Source organism: Triturus cristatus, chromosome 11, assembly GCF_964204655.1.
Source record: "Triturus cristatus chromosome 11, aTriCri1.1, whole genome shotgun sequence".
Taxonomy (NCBI): Eukaryota; Metazoa; Chordata; class Amphibia; order Caudata; family Salamandridae; genus Triturus; species Triturus cristatus.
This window is the reverse complement of record NC_140594.1, coordinates 385,379,678-385,401,340: the sequence shown is the minus strand read 5'-3', so window position 1 is coordinate 385,401,340 and position 21,663 is coordinate 385,379,678. Positions and strand designations below refer to the sequence as shown.

The window sequence follows — 21,663 nt, the reverse complement described above, 5'->3', positions numbered from 1 at the left end:
AGGAGGAGGCGGTTGCGTTCACTTGTCGCTTCATGGTCCGTTCGCTGTCGAGGATGATGACTAGGTTGCATGCGTGGTGTGTTGGTGTGGGTCAGAGTTCAGCTGGCCACCAGCCGTAGTCTCATATGGACGCTTTTTTCCCGAAGATCAGTACTTCAGTCTTGTCGGAGTTGAGTTTAAGGCTATTGAGTCTCCGTCAGTTGGCTACATTGGTCATGGCGTCGAAGTTAGTTCTGGTGGTGGGGTCTTCGGTGAGCGAGAAGATAAGTTGTTTGTCGTCTGTGTAGGATATGTTGTTGAGACCGTGGGATCCGACGATGCACGTGGGGGGGACATGTAGATGTTGAACAATGTGCGGTTGGGGATGATCTTTAGCGTATGCTGCATATGATGATCTTGGGTTCGGAGGTGAAGGGAGGCAGCTGTATGCTCTACATACATCCTGTAAGAAAGAAGGCGATCCACATGAGGGCATTTTGCTGTATGCCGATGTTGTAGAATCTGTTGATGAGGGTATGGTGGGATACAGTGTCGGATGCAACTGAGGTCGAGGAGGATCAGGGCTGCAGTCTCGCTGTGGTTGAGGAGGGTTCTGAAGTCATCTGTGGGTGCTATCAGTGCGGTCTCTGTGCTGGGATTGGCTCAGAATCCGGATTGGGAGACGTCAAGCAGGTTGTTTTGTTCCAGGTATTCTGTGAGCTGTTGGTTGATGGCCTTCTCAAGTACTTTGGCAGGGTAAGGGAGCACAGAGATTGGTCGATTAATTTTTGAGTTTTCTAGGATCGAAGGAGGGTTTCTTTAGGAGGTGTCTGATCTCTGCGTCTTTCCGTCCATCCGGAAAGGCCACCACATAGATGAAGGTGCTGAGAATGCAGGGGAGTTCCATGCTGATTTGATTGGTTCAAGAAATATAACAGTGTTGTAGTCGTTTACAAAGATTAGAAGTGTAACAGCTAGCATAATGGTACAGTATTTATTAATGCACATCTCCTATTCATATAAATACTAGCTACAAATATAAAATTAAACCTGTCACCAGGTGTGATATAACATAAATGACTCCGATGTCTTGACAAAAGAACTGAGTCTATACTCCAGGAACTAATCTTCATGAAAGCCAGAAGTAAGGCCAGCAACTAAGCAAGGATTAATAATCAACATTACAGTCACATTTTATGATTAAAAAAAAATACAACTTCTGAATTAAGTCTTTTTGGCTGTAAGGTGGGCAGCTTGATTATAATAATGAGAGATCCTAGATACCGCACATGTAACTTTTTATTTTTATTTTTAGCAATACACCTTAAAGTAAGAGTCCCTGTACCACTGGAGGCATAAACTCAATCCTGAAAACCCTTCTCGTAGAGACGGTGCAACAATGATGACTCCGCAATCCCCCCCTCCCTCAAAAAACATCTATACCTGTCCTCAGGCCTAAAAAAAAAAATGCGTTCAGAAAGTCATCCTTTAATTTACAATGTAAGCCAGGAACGGCTGCTGCTTTTCTGGAGCTGCTACTTTATCTTCTGCACCAGTGGTGCCTTATGGTGGCGTCAGTTGCTTCCACCGCAGGTCCTGCTCTTTTCTTAATTTTAGCGCAGAATGTAATCACACTGCAGTTGGAGTCTTGAGCGCAATGGTGCTAGTGGTTTGTGCCCAGCATTGTTGAGGTCATTGCAAGAAGATCTGGCTTCAGCCAGTCGTGGACTATTATGATCAGTGAGGCTGCTAGGAAGAAAGCACCAGGAGAGTACTGATCTTGAGGGCTCAGTGAGAAGTGTGACTAGATCACAAGCCTTTGCCTGCCATATTGTTTCTGAACCAGATGTACTTAAAGTACTTCAAAGGGTGGGCAGCAATGAAAGAGAGCCTGATAAACGTCTCTCCTGAAAGTGAGCTTCTGACTAGATCCGGTCTCCCTCTGAGGAAAGGTCATTTGACTCTAGAGTGAAAAGGCAGCAACTTTAGGTGTGCATTTTGTCCTTCATAGAATCTCAATCCATCCAATTCGTTTATTCTGTCTGGAAAATTGCAAACTTGGGAGCCTCTGCTCCTATTTAAGATGCTTTGTGTACACTATCCCCAATGCATCTCCCGAATATTCACTCAACAACGCAAATTTACATGGCCCAAATTGCAAATGTCTAACTTTTTTGCTTCAAGGAGCACCATTTCCTTTTCTCAAATAGCCTGCATTGTGAGTTACTTACCGGAACCTACAAAATTATTCCTATTCAATTGGTCCACAGCTTATGCGTTGAGAAAGCCCAGCATATTATACAGTGGAAAGAAACGTGTTAGCAAGATCTTAAATTCAAAAGAATTGTAAATATAATTATGGATTGAAGTGGACTAAAGATTTTCAGGATTAAAACCATAACCCCGCCTTCCCCAGTTTATTGCATCTTTCTTATTGTTCTGGCCGGATTTCATGCGAGGTCAGTGTAAGTGGATCCTTGAGTCTTCATGTATCCAGTTTTGCAACAGTTTTCTTCCCAAATGGATGCATCCTCTATCCTGTTTATTTATTTATTTATTTATTTATTGTTTTAACCTGAAAAGTGTTCTTGTTGACATTGCATTAGTTAGGACAGTCCTAGATTGGCTAGATATTTCAAGGAAACTCCATATACATCCTCTTATTCTAACATGGCCATTTTAAGTGTCCATCCTTCTTCTCTTCTATAGGTTTTGTCTTTGTTCCATCTTACGCAAGAAACATCCCCACCCTCATTCGATCTACCAGCGCATCAATTTCAGGTGGAGGAGTGTTTCCAACTTCAGGAACCCAAGAGAGTTCTAAGTTTCTAGGTCTAGAGATCACAAGATTGAGAGTCATTTCTTTGTTGTTTATGATGCTACAACAAATGGGAATGCTGTACTAAGACTGACATTTCTGTTAGAAATTGCACCAAAAAAAACACCAGAAGTGATAATTGCTCATTCTGCAAGATGTAGACCAGCTACCTTTATTGCTTTTAAAAAGAGCATCCCTTGCTGAAATTTCTCCAGCTTTTAATACCATCGATGATCCTGAATGCTCATAAAACAGTGAGTGTCTACTTAGTAGAACATTTACCTCATTGAAAAGCATTCAGACTTCAGCCAATGGGGACAGTATGTTCTGAAGTCCACGCCCTAGAAGAGGCTACAATAGTTCAGATTTCTTCAACTCTTAATTTCCTTTTACATTTTCCAGCTTTATCTTCCATTTTTCTTTCCCCCAACTCCTCTAGAACCCCCTTCAGCGAGAAGCTGTGTTTTTTTTCTGTTTGACAAGGGTATAAAATAAACTTCTCACAATTAATGAATCGTCTAAAAAGACACACTTTAGGCCATGTGGCACCTGCTCCAATTTCTTGACCTACTTGACGAAAGATCAACAGGGTTTATACCTTCCAATGGTTTTAATTATACCTCTGATTCTTAAGTTTGTCAGCTCTCTGCTTCTCATTTGAAAATATTTTCTGTTCTCTCCTCCACAGGTTATTCACCACCCACTTTTGACATGGACGTCTTTGTCGCTCGCTTTATCATTTGCCACAAAACTTGTATTTCCTAGCCACCTTTACACTAAATAGGTATATTCCTTTTATTAATTGTTTTTAAGGATACCTGATATATTTCCCAAAGTAGCCAACACATACTGAAACATTTTAAAGTAGTCTCAAATATTTCCAAATGGATCATGGTCTGGTCTAACCTGTAACTTGGTTATTGTTACTTAATTCACAGAACATTACTGTCTTCACGCTGATGCAAGCAGTGAGGCTGTTTGGCAGAGCAGCTCTGCAACATTTTGTGGTCTAACAATAAATCCACTAGTCTCAGGTCCTCTTCCTCCTAAGCTATACTGGAAGTCTTATAAGATTAAGAATCTGCTGGAAAAGTATGAGAATTTTTCTGAGACATGTTTTCTGGTAGATACTGGTCTTCCTGCAGATTCAGTCCCAAGCACTCAAAAACACTCCTACAAAGCGATCCAGGAGGACTGCAGCGTATTATGATCATTATCGCTTGTTCGTCCCTTAGGGCGACAGTGCACAGTTTGCTTGTGAAGAAAGAAATTACATAAGGACTCTCGGTAATGCAGGGACCTGTTTATGTCCTGAAGAAAGCCACATGACAAACTGGTGAAAAAGGTGACCGAAACATGCAGATGGCAATAGATGCTCGAGTAATAAAACCTACGAATGCATCACTTCTAGTCTTTTAGTCTTTTCCGCACTAACCTATATTAAAATACAAATCTAGGGTTACGTGTAGACCATTTTATTCTTGCAAGGTTCCTCCCAATATACTTAGTACTCCCTCAAGGGTGGAGGTTGTCAGCATGCCTGATACACTTTGTATCGTTGAGAACTCTGTGATGAAGCATGCCACTGTATTGACCAGTAGGTGAGTTAGTTTATAAAAAACAAGAAATATCCCCCTTTAGGTAGATTTTGGGAGTCCTCAGTGTGACAAACTAGTGGGTTAACGCTCTCATTGATTATTATGCTTTTATGGACCAGCCTTGTAATTGCCAGGGATGAAGTCTTTTTAGAATCTGCAATCTCTTTTGATAGACCATGGTCTTTGTTGATTGTGATAACTTTTGGGTCTCCTTGTGTTGTCTAAATTCCACACTATCTCTCCATCTACAACGTAAGTTACTAGAACACTAGGGGTCCTGACCTGCAGTCCTAGTATCTGGTAGCCTGCATCAGTGCACAGAGCAAGTAATTTCACCTCTGGTGCTCCTATTTGCTCCTCCAAAAGTACATGTTTGTGTGTGTTTTTTTTTTTTTTGTTTTTTTTTGCCTGCCTTCGAGATCCTGATAAAGATAGTATTGAAGAGATGTCTTGGGGGATTTAGGGCCTCAGAGTTCATAGCAACCCTGTCCCCAAAATGTTTCGTACCTTAATCCAAAGATTTCAGCTCATAATTCTTTGGGTGCTCTCTTGAGTAGAGAGAAATGAAAGGAAGAGGAAAAGAAAACCGGCATTGGCAAAGCCCGTAGTTCTCACCTTCTGGACCTGTTGGCTTGCCAATCATTTTTAACCATGCTGCACAGCATCCACAATGCAGCATGGCTAAAGGCAATAACCTGTTTTGAAAAAGTGATGTGGCACGGAAGTTGCATCATTTTGTAGACACGACACCACACATGCATGCGTCTACAAAATGATCCCAGCTATTTTTTTTTTATTTTGGCGTCAATGGGGGGGCAAGCAACATTGAGGATGGTGGGTAAAGCAACACAGCTGGGTGAGGGTGTGGGTGGTCAGACTCAATGGATAAGCGATGAGGGCAGGTTTGGGGTAGAGCTGTGCTGGGGAGAAAGCAACAAGGAGGACAGGGGTGAGTAGGAGAAGCAACTGGCAAGAGCATGAGTCGAGCACAAAGGCAGAGAAAAAGGTGGAGCAGGCTGAAGAGAAGCCAGTGTGAAGAAGCGGACAATGGCGCACACATCGGGAGGGTGGAATAAGCATAACAGCAACCGGGTGGGAGGAGGCATTGTTCAAGAGAAGTACACGAGGAAGACAGCTGGAAAACACATGCACCTTTGTGGATTGATTAACTCAAAAGAAAAATGTAGGTTCTCAAAAGTGAGCAGTGGAAGGACACAAGGAAAGGGACTACACTCCAAGGGAGGGGCAGACACAAGATGGACAAGGCTGCCCATCGAATAAGAAGCAAGCCAACAGCCAAGAACACGAGTGACAGGAAAGCCAACCAATGGGCAGACTCAAAGCCCTTGTATGTTTTTGGTAAGCCCACATAAGTCTTGTGGCTGCCACTGTGTGTTTTTGTCTAGTAGGCTCAAACTAAAAATGCAACTTACTGTGGTGACCTGTCTGTCAGGGCACCTCGTGATGTCATGAAATGCCACGGTGAAGAGGGTTCCTTGGCATTCAGTTAGCCAGTGTCCTCAGGGCTGAGCCGAAGGCTGAAAGATACTCCTCTTTTGGTATGTCACATTGGTACTGAAAAACACTCACTTTCTTTTTATTGTGAAGCATGTAACATACCCTGAGTGAGTACAGGTTGGAATATGACTGGTGACATTTATTGTTAAGTGTGCAGGATACCGGAGTGGTTGAGTACAGGTTAAGACACCCTTTTGATGTCTTGCGTAGCACACAAGTGGGTGGGCGTGGGTTAAAAGGCACCCTTTGACGTTAATTGTACAGCATAAAAGTTACCCTGAGTGGATGAGCACGGGTGGGAAGTGTGCCCTGAGTGTGTGAAGACAGGTTAAAAGAAACCCAGTGACGTATGCAAAATATTCTGTGTGGGTGACTGTAGTTTGAAGGGAAAACATTTACAGTATTGCTAGTTTAATAATTTGCAGGTTAAAAGTCGCCCTTAGGTATTTATATAATGTCATCATAGACTACAATTACGAGTTCGTTGAGATGCACCCACATGTTTCTGGAAAGTTGTGGCACTGTCATCGTATTTTCTGCTTATGCACTCAGGTAATGATGATTTGGGTACTTTGTGTTTTTCAATTTGTGGTTTAGTTCCATTTAGGATTAGTGGTTGAGAAAGGAATATGAGTGGTGTTTCTTGGGTAGAGTTTGCCTGATCTAGTTAGAAGTGTGGGTGTTTGCAATGGTTATTGTGGCAGTCTTATTTGTAAATGTCTCATTTGATCTTGAGCTGTGTAGGATTGGATGTTTTGTGTGGTTTATTTGTTATTGTTCCGTTTGATCAGTGTATGTGTTTCCTTGCTTGTTCTGCAAGGAAGGAAATGTGTGGTGTACTGCCCGTTATGACACCCATTGATGCCATAGAATGCCAAGGTGGTGAAGGTTTATTTGCAGGGATTTAGCTGGTGTACCAAGTCTGAGCTGGAAGTTGCATCTGCTCCAAGTGGGTTCCCACATGCATCTTTGATACTTTGAATCACCCCCTCTTCAAATAGATTTGAGTGTGCAGGCCAGAGTTTGATACCACCCATTCCATGAGGAGTGGAGTGCTCCTGGCTCAAATGGGGAAGGTGGTCCTGCCCTCCAGTGATACGAGGGGGATATCCTACAGCACAGACACCTATTCCTCCCAACACAGTTTGCTCCACCTTGGCTTAAAGGAAAGAGGGATGGTTACAGTGTGTGAGTGAAGATTAGGATTCAACCCACTGCGCTATGTCTGGTATTTTCTAGACACTGGCAAGTCTGGTCATCTGCGATTCCATTGTGGACTGGCAAGCCAAGGATGTCCTAGACACTAAGCCATGGCATGGTTATCTGATGGGTTGGCAAGCCTTGGTTGGGTGAGCCACAATTTATTGGCTCAGCCCAGCACTTCTCTATTGTGCCAGGGTTCCTGTAAATGCCAAGCATTGTCTTGGTAAGCTTAGGAATCGGTGGATTCCTAGACATAACCTGGTAATGGCGGTCAGGTGGGTGGATCGCCTTTATGTCGTTGGTCAAGATCTGATGAAGCTATCCGCTGGTGAGTTGGAATATCGGAGCTCCCTAAATTACAAGAAGGAAGCTTGACAGGCATCTGCTATTGGTGCCAGTGAGCTCATGGAGAGCTGGGCATCTTTAAGTACCATGGAGTGGCTGTTAGGCTACGGTGACTTGGATATAAGTCTTGTTCCTGGTACCAGCCAGTAGGTACCAGTTCCCAAATGAGTTTCAGTGAGTTTAGAAGTATGCCTAGCCGAAGTGGCCCAGCTGCGTTGGAGCCATAATGGCCCCTAGCTCGTGGGTTTCCAGTTTAGAGATGGGTACTGCATCTTATGATGGGGTGAGCACAACTAGGTGAGCTTATAAGGAGATAGTATAGAGGGGGATTTCACCACCACCGAAAATGGGCAGCACAATCTTGGCCTGAAATATAGCATCTTGGCATGAAAGATAGTGTTGGTTAATTGAGTGAGTTAGCCGCATCACGGACAAGGTGTGTGGGAGCGGGTGGACCACCAATGATTGTGGGGTGTGGTTCTCTGATGATTGTGGTTACCGCTGTGCCGGGTGTCAGTGTGTGAAGCTGGCAGCTTAGAAATGGATGTGGACTGTGCCATGTTTTTCAAGGGGCTGGGATCCATTTGGGTGGGAGGAAGACAGAGCCATGACAGAAAGCATTTAGTGGCTAGGCTGTGTCTTACAGATTCTGCGTGTCTGCATGGGGTTGACATGTCTGCTATTCAGCAGGAACGGATGCGATGGGTCAAACCCCAGGAGACTCTCCTTTTCGAATTTGAACCCTGAAAGCGGTGTGATTCAGTTAAGCGAGGGTGTACGGTGCCTCCTGCACCCCTGCAGTCCGTCCACACCAAGTATATTTCAATGCCACTGCTTTAACTGTGTTAGAGGGCACCACGCTGTGGTCTGTGCTTCTGATATAGGAGCTGGCAGGTGGGAGGCCCCAGTCAGGCTCATCTAGAGGTTGTGGGGAGCGGAGACCTACCAGCACAGGGGAGAAAGGACACTGAGATGCCAGGGGAGAGCGGAGCAACTGCAGTGTCAGGTGGGGTGGGAAGGGTAACTTCAAGGCCGGCTTAAGGACAGTGCGACTGGTGCGGCCGCACTGGGCGCTGACCTGTGGAGGGGGTGCTGTGACCTTAGGGGGGCGCTGTGTTCCGCAATATCTTATGATAGAAGAAATGAGGGGCACTTTTGCAGGTGGTAGTGAGAGAATCTGAGGAGGCGGTCATGGGATGTGTGAGCGCTAAAAGCAATTGTCGCACCGGGCACCACCAGCGCTAAAGCCGGCCCTGGGTAATTTAGATGCCAAGGAGAGAGGCTCCTGGCAAGTGTACCCAGAAGGACGTCAACGTTGGCCACACAAAGGAAAGAGGGACGTGCTAGAGGTTAAAAAGCTGATTTATTTTAATACTGGGGTGGATGAAGGCCTCAAACCCGGTGTTAACACTCATTTAAAAAACAAAAATCCGATGAGGGGATTTAAGATGCCCCGCAAAAAAAGACGGGAAGGATAATTTGGACTAAAACCCGCATTGTCACTGAGCTAGTTGGCGATGGGGGGGGTGGCATGCTGGTTACAGTGTGCTGTTGCACAAGACAGGAACAAGCAACGAAGCTCCTCCCTCCCCTGCCCCCATCCCCATCGGTTGCTGGTACTTAGATGCCGGAGGCCAGGCAGATCCCCTTTCAGAACCTCTTTCGTCTCAAGTGGCGTAACATTAAACCTTCTTTCTCTCTCTCCACAGGTGTACCTGCCTCTCTCCACATTGAATTCAGGTGCGCAGGTCTGGGACGAGGCACCGCGACTGGACTGGGGTCTCGGAGCGTGTCCCCCCAAAGTTACTCAAGTTTGGCCCACGCGGGTTTCCGTTCTTTGACCTCTTTGTATGGCCTGCCGCTCTTTTGTGCTCACGGATTACCGAAGCTTGGCCTCTGAACTTTGTTCACTTTTGGGCCTGAGGGATTAACCGCGTTTGGAACGTGAAGATTTCTAAAGTTGACATCTCGACAGCTGCCTCCGTTCGGCCTATAAACAACTGGCGTTTAACTATTCCGATATTGCAGAGGGCTTGACAGTTAAAACTCGCCAATGTTTGGCCTTCGGGGATTGCCGTAGGGCGAGCCTCGTTAATTCCATTTCCTTGGAACGCACAGTTGATTGGTCCTTGGAGGTTGTTGTTCATTGGCCCTGCCAGTTTCCATCCTTTGCCGTGGTGATTACCAGACGTTCGGCCCTCCAGAGGAAGGCGGCTCCCGAAGATGACCCTGGGTCTGCTTGACCTCTGTGTTCTGGTGCCAGTGCTTCTGGGGCTTGTGAGGTGGACGGAAGCCACATGGTGGGACTCGCTGGCGAGGAAGACAGTTCGTTACCACGGTGAGTTATAGCACACCAGGCGGTCGGTGCCGCCTTTCAATTCGAGGTTCATGCTTCTGCAAATAGTGTTTTGCATGCCAGGGTGGTTGCAGGGGTACCAGGGCACGGATAGTGGGCGGAATAGTAAAGTGTGGCAACTTTGTGTGTGATATTTGTGTTATGAGCAGTATGCCTTTTCTTGCAGCTGACACAACTGGGCGAAGTCGGCCCAGTTAATGGGCTCCTGTGGTGCTGCAGCTGCTTGTGTTGGCCTTGGTGGTCTTAGGAACGACGGTCACACTACGAATACCTCAACATCTTCCTCTCTCTGCTTCTGGCACACTTGTCATGGTAGAGAGCAGCTGTGCCACTAGAGGTGATGTAAGCTGTTTGTGCCAGCCAAGCACAGTCCCTCGATGCCCAGCCAAGTGATCTCACACACTGACTTCATCCACCTCTCGGAGAACCTCCTCCCTACCCTTTCATGTCCCTGGGATCTGTGCGCCAGCCATATCCTAGACTTCAAGTTGCCAGAAGTCCCCAGAGATCCCGTCAGCCTGTACCTGGGCTATGCGGCTTAATTTGGCATCTGACGTGGAGTGATGCCTCCTGGGGACCGGTGCAGTCTGCTGCTCGTGATGCAGACTCTAACCTGCCTCCTTAATGTCTCCCATTCTCTCATCTGAGACTCCAAGTTACTGCTGATTCTCCCCCCCCCCCCCCCCCCCCCAAGCCCCACTCATTCCCTCACCACACCCCTACCCTCCAGAAAACAGCTTGGCAGGGCTAGCCAGGAGCAACCATCTTTGAGGCAGAGGAAGAAAAGTCTGGAAAGGCCAAGATGATCTGTGCCGCTGGCACTATGCCACAGCTTTGCTGTGTGATGGAATTAATTAGGCGAGTGTGCATCTGGAGTCAGTCCCACACCCCCTGGCAACTCTGCCCACTACAGAGAGCTAGAGTTGGCAGCAATATCTGAGAACGTGAATGGGACTGGTCCAAGATTCGCTTTTACATCAGTATTGGGGAGAAATTGTATTGTGTAACATAGTGTAAGGGTCCACGGGAATAGTGGTGAGAGCTCTTCTTGGTTTCACCTAGAGGGAGGCCTGTGGGGATGTCGTACAGGAAGCTTTAATTTTGCGTCGAGTGTGAGATTGCCTCCCCCCACCCCCCTAGCCTCTACTACAGGGAGAGCTCTGCTTGGTGTCAGCGACTGTAGATCATGTAAGTTTCAATGCTGGGAAGTTCAGGCTTCTTTTAGAAGCCAGACACTGGCTAGGTTTTAGTACTGGGGGAGCTTAGCCTGCTGTGAGCGAGCATGGGGCCCCTAGGATGTGTTGGGACTGTGTTATTGAGTCTAACCGTGTGTCTTTGTTAAGGTGCTGATGAGGAGGTCGTACTGGGAGAGCTCAGCCTTGCGTCGGCGAGTGTGGATGCTCGGGGAGTGGCGGAATCTGGGATAGCTTGGGTTGGTGTGAGTGGACGGTGCATGGGCTGTGCTTCTGGGAGAGCACCGCCTGCTGAGACCGCTGTCATGTGCCCCTGAAACTATAGCTCTGGGAGAGCTCCTGTTAATATTGGTGAATGAGGGCCCACGTTGCTGGAGTACTGGGAGATCTCGGCATGTTAGTGAGTGTGTGGTCCCCATGAGGCTTCGGTAATGAAAAGGTTCAGCCTTGTGTGTTAGTGTGTAGCCAATGACATGCAGTGGTGGGGCTGAGGCCTGGGAGGCTTCTGGTTGGTTTCAGTGAATGTGGGGGCTCGTAAGGCTTTGGTTCTGCGAGTGAAGCCATTGAGGGTGTGACATTGTGGCGGGCTGAAGTTGGGGGCAGTAAATGTTGGGCTGATGTGGCTATAGTCCTGGGCTTGGGGTCAGGGGGTGTGGGGCACATGGGGTGGTACTGGGAATCGATCATCTTAGGATGGTTGGTGTACTTCCCTCCCGGGCACAACTTGTGCCGTCTACGACTCTCAGCCTGTGCTGTTGGGACTAGGGATGCTTCAATTAGAAGAAGAGCTCTTTGCATTTGTTTCACGAACGCAGTTTTCCCCCTGTTTGTTTCCTACTAAACGGAACACGTCTTCGAACCCCGTGGTTTGCTCCAGAGCCGCGCAGGCGCACTGCAGTTTCCTCTTGCTTGAATGGGTTGCGAGTTTGCCGCATTTTATTTGCCGCCTAGGTTTGGGTTAAATCATTAATGTGTGCTGCCATTCAGCTGGTGTCTGTTTGACAAACCTTTGTCAGTTCCGCTGCCCAGGCCCAACACCTAATCCGCTTTCTCGGTGACAGGTTTGCAGCTGAACTTCCTGAATTCAAATGGCTGTCTAATGGCTTGCCTCTTTGCGCAATTAGCCATGCAGGGAATCTCACCACAGCACCCTTCCTGCCAAGTAGGTGAGAATAACAGGCGGTGTCAATCGGAGTTGCGAAATCCCTTCCTCAGAAGCCACCGGCATTAACCTTTTTTTGTGGTGGCGTTTAGCTGAGGTGAGAGGTGCTTGCAGAATATCTTCCTTCCTTCCCTCCCCATCTCCCGAGTTACCCGCGGCTGCATTGCAAGCAAGCCTGTGCCTTTTTCTGGTTTAATTTTACCTCGTGCAATGTCACTGAATTTCTCCACATCGTAATTAGCCGCTGTGCTTCTGATCAGCATAGCTGGCCTCGAGCCACATCTCGGCGTAATTGCACAGTCACCAGTTTCAATGTGCGCTCCGCCACTCTGTTCGTATCCTTGTGAAACTTGTTCTTACTTTGCTGTTTATCAGACGTTCCTCTCCCCAGACGCTACTGATGTCTTTTTATCCCTCCGTTTTCCAATTGGCAATCACTATTGTCATAAGCCAATGACAGGGGTCCCACCTGAAGCCATTCGGCTGGGTGTTGCTTCTTATAGAATAGCGGGTTGCCCTATAAGGAGTGGGCACGGACCTCCTTTTAGTTGCTGAGCCAATATCACTTTGTGTAGAACCGGTCCAATTTGAGGCCACCATCTCACTTTCCAACCCCTATTTAGCAAGCACCTCAAAAATCCCCATTACCATCAATATATGAATTGTCTATATAGCGTGCACCTGTCCATTTGTCTATCCCTACAACAGTGAAATCTTTAAAGGACCTCCAGTCTATGACCGGTATTTCCCCAAGGACCCACTGCTGGATTCATTGGTGGTACATGTTCACAGTTTTGCGCTTAGGAAAGACAAGAGGCACAGATGGAAGTTGTAATAAGTTTATTACAGAAGCCAATCGAAAACCCCACTCCTGTCAAAGCCCTTTTACTGAATTGCGTAACCAGCTTTCCACCCACCCTTTCAAAGATCCCAGACTTGTGTAACTGCTCACTGAAGTGCTGTAGCATTTCGTCTAGCCATCGAGACAGACCCCAGACGCAGCCCCCACTAACCATTTGTTTCAGTTGCGATTTCTGGCGAGTGAAAAAGCAAGTAAATCTATCTAGTGTTCGAGGTGCTTCCTTGTAACCCGAGGTGGACATCTTGTGCAAGCATTTCTGGTCGAGATTTACCAGGCCCTTTCCAACAGCAGCTTTTAATCCAACTTCAATGTACACCTCGTCTCATCTCGCCAGCCAAATTATGGCTGCCCTTTCTCACAAAGCCTCTAAAAATATTTCGGTCAGTTAGTTACATATTTCACCATTGCACGATTTTTGAAGATGGCTGCCTCCTGCCATCATTCTTGTCTTTCTGGGCCTGCGATAACCTTAAATTACCCTTTCTGGCTCACCAAGTTAAACCTCCAAGAGAAGTAAAGATAAAGTCTTCCAGTACCCACTCTGGCCCCAGTACTTGCCGTCTACTTCAGGCTTTCTCTCCCTGTTCAGTAATAAAGATCTGCACGTTTCCGCTGTCCGTGTTTTTCTATCTGTTCACTTCCGGGTAGGTCGTGGGTGAAGGGCTTGGTGACTGCCACAGATGGCTCTGGTGTCCAGCAAGCCACAGACTGACAAACTGGCTCACGTTTGACCTCCGCTGAAGCGTGTGTCCAGGTGCGTGCATCATGCCACCCTGCATACGGCTCAGTGATCTTTTATGCAAACGATTGTTGAACTGTGATTGAATGATTGGGGAAGGACTACGATGGGCCACAAGGATGACCCGTCCTTTATAATACCGGGGCTTCTCGTTAACTGCATCCATGTATTTGTTCAGCTGTCATGGTGCTTCATGCTGACACCCCCTCCTCCGTATCCGCATTTCCCCACGGCGCCCAGTTCACTCTCCACGCAGACACCTCTTGGCAACGCGCATGCGTGGGCCCGCCTTGGAAGAGGCGGTTTCAGCTGTGCACTGGTTTCCGCTGTGCACTGTTTGCTAAGAGGTTACTGTATTTCTGTGTCTATTTACACTCTGTGCTCCCATGCTGTTTTACAGCCGATATCTCCATCGTTGTAGTTGGGGACGACTTTATAAAATGCAAGGCACACGGCAATGTGATTGGCTGTAATGAAATCCCGTTTCCGAAAACCGCTGCGAGTGCAAGCACGCTCAGAGGTGTATTATGTGTCCTCAGGCTGTGTGCACTACCAGGCAGTGTGCTCGTTGCACATAGTGCTTGCACATCACACAGAAATGAACCCGTACGAGGAGAGATCTCAAATGCCTGTCTGGTGCAGCTAAGTGCTCTGGGAGCCGGCCCTGCTACATTGACACACACTGGAAACCGACTGCCCTTACTGCAGTGGCAGCACACTGCTAGCTGTAATTATTAGTCAAACCAGATTAGCATCGGGGCACGCTTCTGATATTACACGTGAAGCTTGTATCATGACTGTAACATTAGGTTGGAAGCAGACCACCCACCCCCCCCTCCCCCCCCCCCCCCCGCCCCCCCAACCTCCCCCCGTGCAGTGACGGCACGTTAGTGTCTCCTACCTCTTTGACTGCACTGTTTCTTTACAATGTGACCTGCACCAGAGTGTGTCCATACTGCAGTGACCGCGCAAGGGAGCTAGCCTTTAATGCAGTGACGTCACACCGGGTGCTAGTAACCCACACTGGGAGCTAGTCTTACCCTGGCAATATTATACTGGAAGCTAGCTTTCACTGCAACAGGAGCACACTGCCAGCTGCGCTCACTCCGAGCCCATCACATTGGGAGCTAGCCCTGCTGCAGTCACTGCGCACATGATGTTGCACCTTACTGCAGTGACATCACACCGAGAGCTGCACTTACTCCAGTCTATCACACTGAGAGCCCCTGCTGTAGTCTCCCTCCGGACAGTGGCAGCGGTCTTTACTGCAGTGACGGCTTCATGTGTGCTATTACTGCAGTCACTGCCCACAGGATGCGGTCTCTTACTGCATCACACTGGGCGCACCTACCGTTGCATCAGTGCCACACTGCGAGCTGTTTTCACTGCACTGTAATTACCCTTTGCTGCCCACCCTGCAGTGAACTGATGCCCTCTCACGCCAGTGACACCGCACTTGAGAGTTTTGGTCACTGCGGAGAGAGACGAGACTGTTTTCTACGCTACTCCCACCCCAGCAATACACGGAGCATCCCCGCTGTGACACCTGCAGCGAGGATAGCCTCCAGCGAGCCCTCCCCTCCCCTCACCGCAGCGGCCCCGTGATCTCCCTCGGGCACATCTCTGACCCCCCCCCCCCCCCACCCACCCCGCACTCTGTCCCAGTGCACGTCCCTTCTGCCGACCTCTGCGGATCTTGAGCACCCCTCCCCCCATTGTACATCTGAGGCATTATCAGAGCGTCACCTCTGCTGGTCTGCACATCTCCTCTGGGTGCCACCTGCCCCCTCTTTACCAGTAGATCTCACCCTCTGATCCGTCTCCCTAGTAGATCTCGCTCCTGCAGACTCCCTCGCTGGGCACATCACCCATGGAGGTCTGTCGCAGGACGCTTCCTACCCTCTATCTCGTCTACATTTCATACCCTGCAGACCTCTTGCCTGTTGATGTGTTTATTCCCAAGCAGTGATGCACGCACAGCATCCTGTGTGCAGGGACACAGAGGCGACCGTTGAGTGCAACAATTGTGTTATTATTATTATTTTTTCAATTATTATGATTATGAGGGATACACCTGCCCGAGTATGCCCCTTATTCCATTAATTGACAAATTAATCGTCGCCGATTCGGTGTTCAGTCCATGCAAAGATGGTGTATAGCAGGAGTGAGACCTCAGTCCATGCAGTGACGAACTGCTATAGCAGGGGAGTGACGAAGCACTGACGGAATGTAGCACAGGTATGATCTTCAGTGCTTCCAGTGACGGAGTATATATTTCAGAGTGATCTTAGTCCATGCAGTGTAGCACGGGTAAACTGTTCGGTCCTTGCAGTAATCCAGTGAGTGAGATCGAGTGCAGATGCCTGGAGATGCTTTAGTTTACGCAGCGGCACGAGGGCAGTTCACTTCTCAGATGACGCTTTGCGTGCTTGTCAGTTTCTTACAGCGGTGGTGTCCTCGCTGCCGCTGGTCACGCGGTCAGTGGTGCTCTCCTGCGGGGAAAATCTTTGATATGGCTGCTCGCGGCCGTGGTGGTTGGCAATGCCGTGCGCTGCACCCTGTCTGCCTGGTGGGGTGGGCGCTGAGAGCTCTGGTTAATCCTGCTGCAGGCTCATGTCAGCAGATAATGCCGCTTCTCCCCAGAGCTGGTATTTATCCCACACCAGGCGCCTTCTGCTGAATATTCAGATTTTAAACCCACGTCAGCAGGAAAACTGGAGCTTCTCGCGCGCTGCGGCCTGGTCGGCCTCCAGTTTACCCCTTCCTTCCCCTGTGGGGAGCTTTTCTGTGTCTCTCGCTATGAACAACGAATGCTCGGTTCCTAGTCCCAAACAGCCGGGCATCAGGTGTCTCGGGCCTGCTGCAGAATGCCATAGCCACCCATCCATTGGCGCAGTTCCCCACACCTCGCAGATTGGGTGGGGCGTTGGGGGCTGGGGGTGGGCGTTAAAGGACCACATGAAAATGAATAGGCACATAACATTTCATGGTGCTTTGATAAAACCTCTAACTGGTTTAGACAGTAGATAATAGAGCATTCCTTGGAACAAGTCACCTAATGCTGAACCTGCTCCAGCGGCCATCGAAGGAACACTAGCCCCACAAGCCATTAACAACGTGCATCATTCAAAACGTCCAGCATAACCAGCCCGGAGAGCGCGTCCCACGAGTCTCCGGGGCATGAGCTAAGTCATGGTCATTTCAATGTCCCAGAACCCTTCACAACCGCTGCCAGATGATGGCTCATCTGGCGCTTACAACAGTATACCAGATCTAACCAGGAGACCGTAACCTTCAGCTCCACCTCAGAAGAAGTTGTGAAGGAGTGAGCCCGAGTCACGTTTTGCTTTCAAACTCTTTGGTTCCCCAATGAGAGCTGCACAAGCCCTAGCGCCACAACGCATGCAAAAGGATGCTACTACCCCGGGGATTCAACGGGCTATTCAGCTCTCCTGAACCAAACGCACCATGTCTTCTCTCTTTCCTGCTTCCTGTCCCTGATCCATAAAACTTGTTAGGGCATGGAGAGCAGGTGGGATTCGCTATTTTTTTTTTTTTTTTTTGCAGTTTTATATAGCGCAAACTTGACCCGAATCCAATCAACAACAAAAAAGCGAATCCCACCTGCTTCATACACTGTTTAATGCTACTAGCCTTAGAGCGCTTTACATAGCACCAGTTACATTACATGAGGACACACATTCATTTTTTTGGTTTTGTTTTGTTAGGCACAGGGCGATTGATTTGCCCAGAATCACAGGATGTTTAGGGTCATTACCGAGACTCGAACCCAGTTCTCCTCAGGTCTAAGGTCGAGCGCCCTAACCTTTAGGCCAACTCCTCTCCCCTTCATGTCCTGAACAATTCTTGTTGCCAAGCTGTATGTTTGAAAGTTTTCTTAGGAAACCTTTATCTGCTGTTGCAGTAATTGTGACCGCAACGCAGACCGTGAAAAGAGGGCACAGTGACGGGATGGGGCACACACAAAAAGGGGCACATTCTGGTTAGTGGACTCAAGGCTGGGGAAACGGAATTCGATACTGGCACAAACAATCGGAAGAGAACAGGGTGATGCTGGACATACCCATAGTACAGTGTAAAGTATTCATGGGTGATTCAGACAGGAACCCGCAGACCAAATCTGGGGCGGGGACACGGATCCTGAAGGAAAATACACACACAGCGGACAGATATTTGGGAAAGGTGCAGGAGGTACAAACACAGTGACATTAGGACACACTCTAGGATGGTGGCTCAGGGAAACATTGACACATAAGGGAGGAGACCCAGGCTTGCAAAGTAAAAGACACAAATCGTACTGATGGGGACAGAGACGAGGAATATAAATACCTGGAAATGGCGACTCAAGACAGCAAGGGACCTGGACACACAATAAAGGAGACAGACCAGGTTGAAGGAGGCTTGGATAAGGGAAAAGAGACCGTGTACAAGACCAGGAAACTCGGACAAGGAGAAGTCGATGCCAGACAAAAAAATTCAGACCAGGATTTTGGAAGCAGGGAGACCAGAGGTACTAGAATTTGAACAATTAAACCCCATTCAGGGACTTGGCAATACAGACGCCAAACCCAGCTGGCATGGGTCTTGGAGCCAAAGCGGGAATTGTTGGCACCAGAATGGCTACGTCCATGAGAAGATCTAGTGAGTGGCACATGGAGTACCGGGCCAGCCGTCATTTGAGGTTGGATGCTTGCATCCTATAATAATGTAGGCTGAGATATTCCCATCTATGACTATCAACTGGGATTTAGCCTCCAGCTGTTTGAGCTTTGATGGCATCTGGGTTGTGACATTGGAGACTCCCAAATTCCCGACATCAATGAGAAAATGTAGGACTGACTGCTTTACAAATGTACACGGGCAGAGCAGTACACTCGCTGCCCCAGTTCTCTTGGCATGGCCAGAGAGGAGCAGTACCACACAAGCTTTCGGAGATGCAGGGCCCCTCCTCTTTGCTGCTGGGCTGCAAAGAACCTCGTACTGAGAATTCCATTGCCCCCCCACCAAAAAGCCTGACTCAAGTGAGGTTTGTACAAGAGTTTATGTATTCTGGTTCTTGATCTTTTAAGAATCGCTGTTCATTGAGCTAGTATTGTGAATGGGTAGTTTAGACCTGGTGGGTGCCTGGTTAGACAAGTGGCAGAACAGTTTTGCACAATTTATATCACCAGGTGTTTTTTCCTAGTTTTGAGTGGGCAGATGGTGTTTGCTGATGTCTGAAGCAAATTATTTTGCATCTGTTTAGTAAGTGTTATTGCCAAGCATGGTTGGGAGGGTTAGATGGTTGGAACTGCATATTTGTGGGAACAAGTGCTGCATGTGCAGCACGGGGTAGAGGGGTGTGATTGTTGCAGACATGTGGCATAGCTGTGGTAGGGTAGGCATTTGACGTTCGGTGGAGGGCTGGTAGATGATGTCACCAAATAGGAGGGGATCGAATGAAATTTGCTATGACTTGGGATATGGACATTGCTAGATTGTGGGTGGTGGTTAATATTGCCGCCATGGTTGCAGTTCAGGATCCTTATAATGAAAGGGGGAAGTGGTTGCATTGCTATGATTAGGTGTCATTGCCACGGTTGGGGTAGCATGTGGCATTTTTTAGTTGGGCAGCCGGCAGCCGTGTTATGACTAAGTGATATTACTTAGGCAGCTGTCAGTGTAGCAATATGTGGTACGGCTCCCAGCCTCTGCAGGTAACTCTTAAATATCTGAGAGATATTGTAAATGCTTGCAGTGAGACGCATGCACAGCCATTTTGTTGGATTTCTTATTGACCTTCTTATCGACCATGATTAACCAATAGCGTGCTAAGCTAGGTTGGCGGCAATCAGTAGGGACCTCTCTAATGTGGCTTGCTTTGTTATTTCAAAACCGGTTTGGGTGGAGTTGGGTCCCTTTTGTCCAACAACTAAACTACCTGTGGAGTTTCTCAAGTATCGCCCATCTGACCCACCCACCACAACAATGACAGACACACTGGCCCAGCCTTTCAGACTTCTAACATAGTGTTGCAGATGACGCACAACTCCATCTAAACCAATAATGGGTACTCTGGAGACTGGCAGCAGGTGGGAGCTTGCCTGCTGCCAATCCTCTACTGAAAGTCTCACAATTGGCCCTATTCAAAGCTACACCCCATCTACAATTTGGCCACTGCCATGGGGATTCTGCCAATACCTTACAAAAGACGTAAAGTCAGGGGGTACTGTGTAAGGCAACTAATCTGTCTTTTGTGTTTTTGTTATCCCAAGCAATCAACATGGTTTCTTTTCTTTGTCTGCTAACGGGCTGTTCCACTCCTGCGAAAAACCCGGATAATCGTGTTGATCTTCAGTGTTGATGCCATACCTGGGCTAGTTTAACATCCTATGTATAGGAGGCCTCCATACATTCCTTGACAAACTGTCTAGAGAGCCAAATGAAACCTGTGCATCCTCTTTGCCAGTGCGATGCCCGCACTGAAAACCACATCCAGTCTAAAAAAAACGTAGGTCTAAATTAATCGCTATTTGTATAGCATGGACGTAGCAAGGTTGCAATGGAAAGCTGTACTTCTATTGGGGAGATGCATTACAGTGACATTCCGGTTCACATTTACAACTGCGTTTGAGTTCACGCATTATTAGACAATGGCAGGTTGTGTTTTGCGCAGGGTCAGGCAATTCGCAGTCATGTGCCAGAGACGGGACCAAGGTCCGTAGCATCCATAGTCAGCAGCTCGGCCCCTCGTCATCGCCTCTTGACTGCATCAAGGATACATCGATGTGCTCCAGGTCAAAAGTGAATCCAGTTTAAACTGTCTATACTGAGGGTCGTGTGTTTGTTTGGAAGGTCGAAAAAGTGTTTCTGCGGGTATTTATTTTGTCGGGTGTATTGAACATTTTAGCAGCTCAGTCTAAAATCGAAACAAAGCTGTTTTATCTTCTCCTTGAAACTCTGTAAAGGCAAACCCTGCCTCAAATGTGTGTGTGTGTGTGCGCGCGCGCGTGGTGTGTTGGGGGTGGTCAGTGGTTTTAAAGAGTTGCTGTGGGTGTTTGTCTCGCAGAAACGTTTCGAGAATTTATCACATTGTGAGATGCCATTTCTGGTGTTAGGCTATCGAAGAGTTTCACATCTAGTTATTGCATTTAAATGAGAGCAACATCTCCGATTCTACTTGCTGTCCATTCTGAGGAGGTGTCCCTTAGACAACTAACTTGTGCGTTTCAGAAAAGGACTAACAATTCACCTTTACCAAAGGGCCGCTGTACTTGCCAGAAGGTAATCTCATAGGGTTTACTTAGCTTAACTACCATCTTCTTTGGCTTTTCCCTCCTCACCAACCACCCAAAACCCAGGCCCTGGCTCAGACTGCTTCCACACCAAACAACATTGCAGGATGCACCATTGCGACGTTCGCATGGAGGCTCTGGCAGTGCCTGGTCCAGTGGGCTCACCCTCTATCGAGGAGAACGTGAACAGCCAATTCTGAAAGCTTTGCATTGAGAGAAATATTGATAAAATATATACACATATAAAATGGCTTGGGCAGTTGATAATGGTAGGCTTGTCCATATTTTAAGTGGGTAGCATCTGAATTCAAGAGGGAGCTAATGGCATTGGCTGGGCTCTCAATCAATCAGACTATCGGGGGTTATTTAAGCGCTACTCACCCGTGTATGAGCAGCTCTGTAGGTCATCTGATGTATCCGGTCTTGAGATCCTTTATGAATTGGTGCAGTGTCAGGCTTTGTCTGATGCAGAGGGGGAGTTCGTTCCAGGTCTTGTCCACAATGTAGGAGAAGGATCTGACCCCCACTCTGGCCCTGTGGATGCGGTGACCGTGGCTAGGGCGGCAGAGCGGAGGTTTCCCCTTGGAGGCGTGGA

The 21,663-nt window shown here is 47.9% G+C and overlaps 1 protein-coding gene across 1 annotated transcript in view; it reads left to right on the top strand.

Annotated features, from left to right (window-relative positions):
* SEMA4C (semaphorin 4C) overlaps positions 1 to 21,663 on the top strand; it is a 64,141-nt gene that overhangs the window by 7,316 nt on the left and 35,162 nt on the right. The window contains exon 2 of the mRNA XM_085634606.1: positions 9,171 to 9,799. Within this exon, the coding sequence (XP_085490732.1) occupies positions 9,685 to 9,799 (115 nt within the window). The 5' untranslated portion in view covers positions 9,171 to 9,684. The remainder of the gene's footprint in view (positions 1 to 9,170; positions 9,800 to 21,663) is intronic.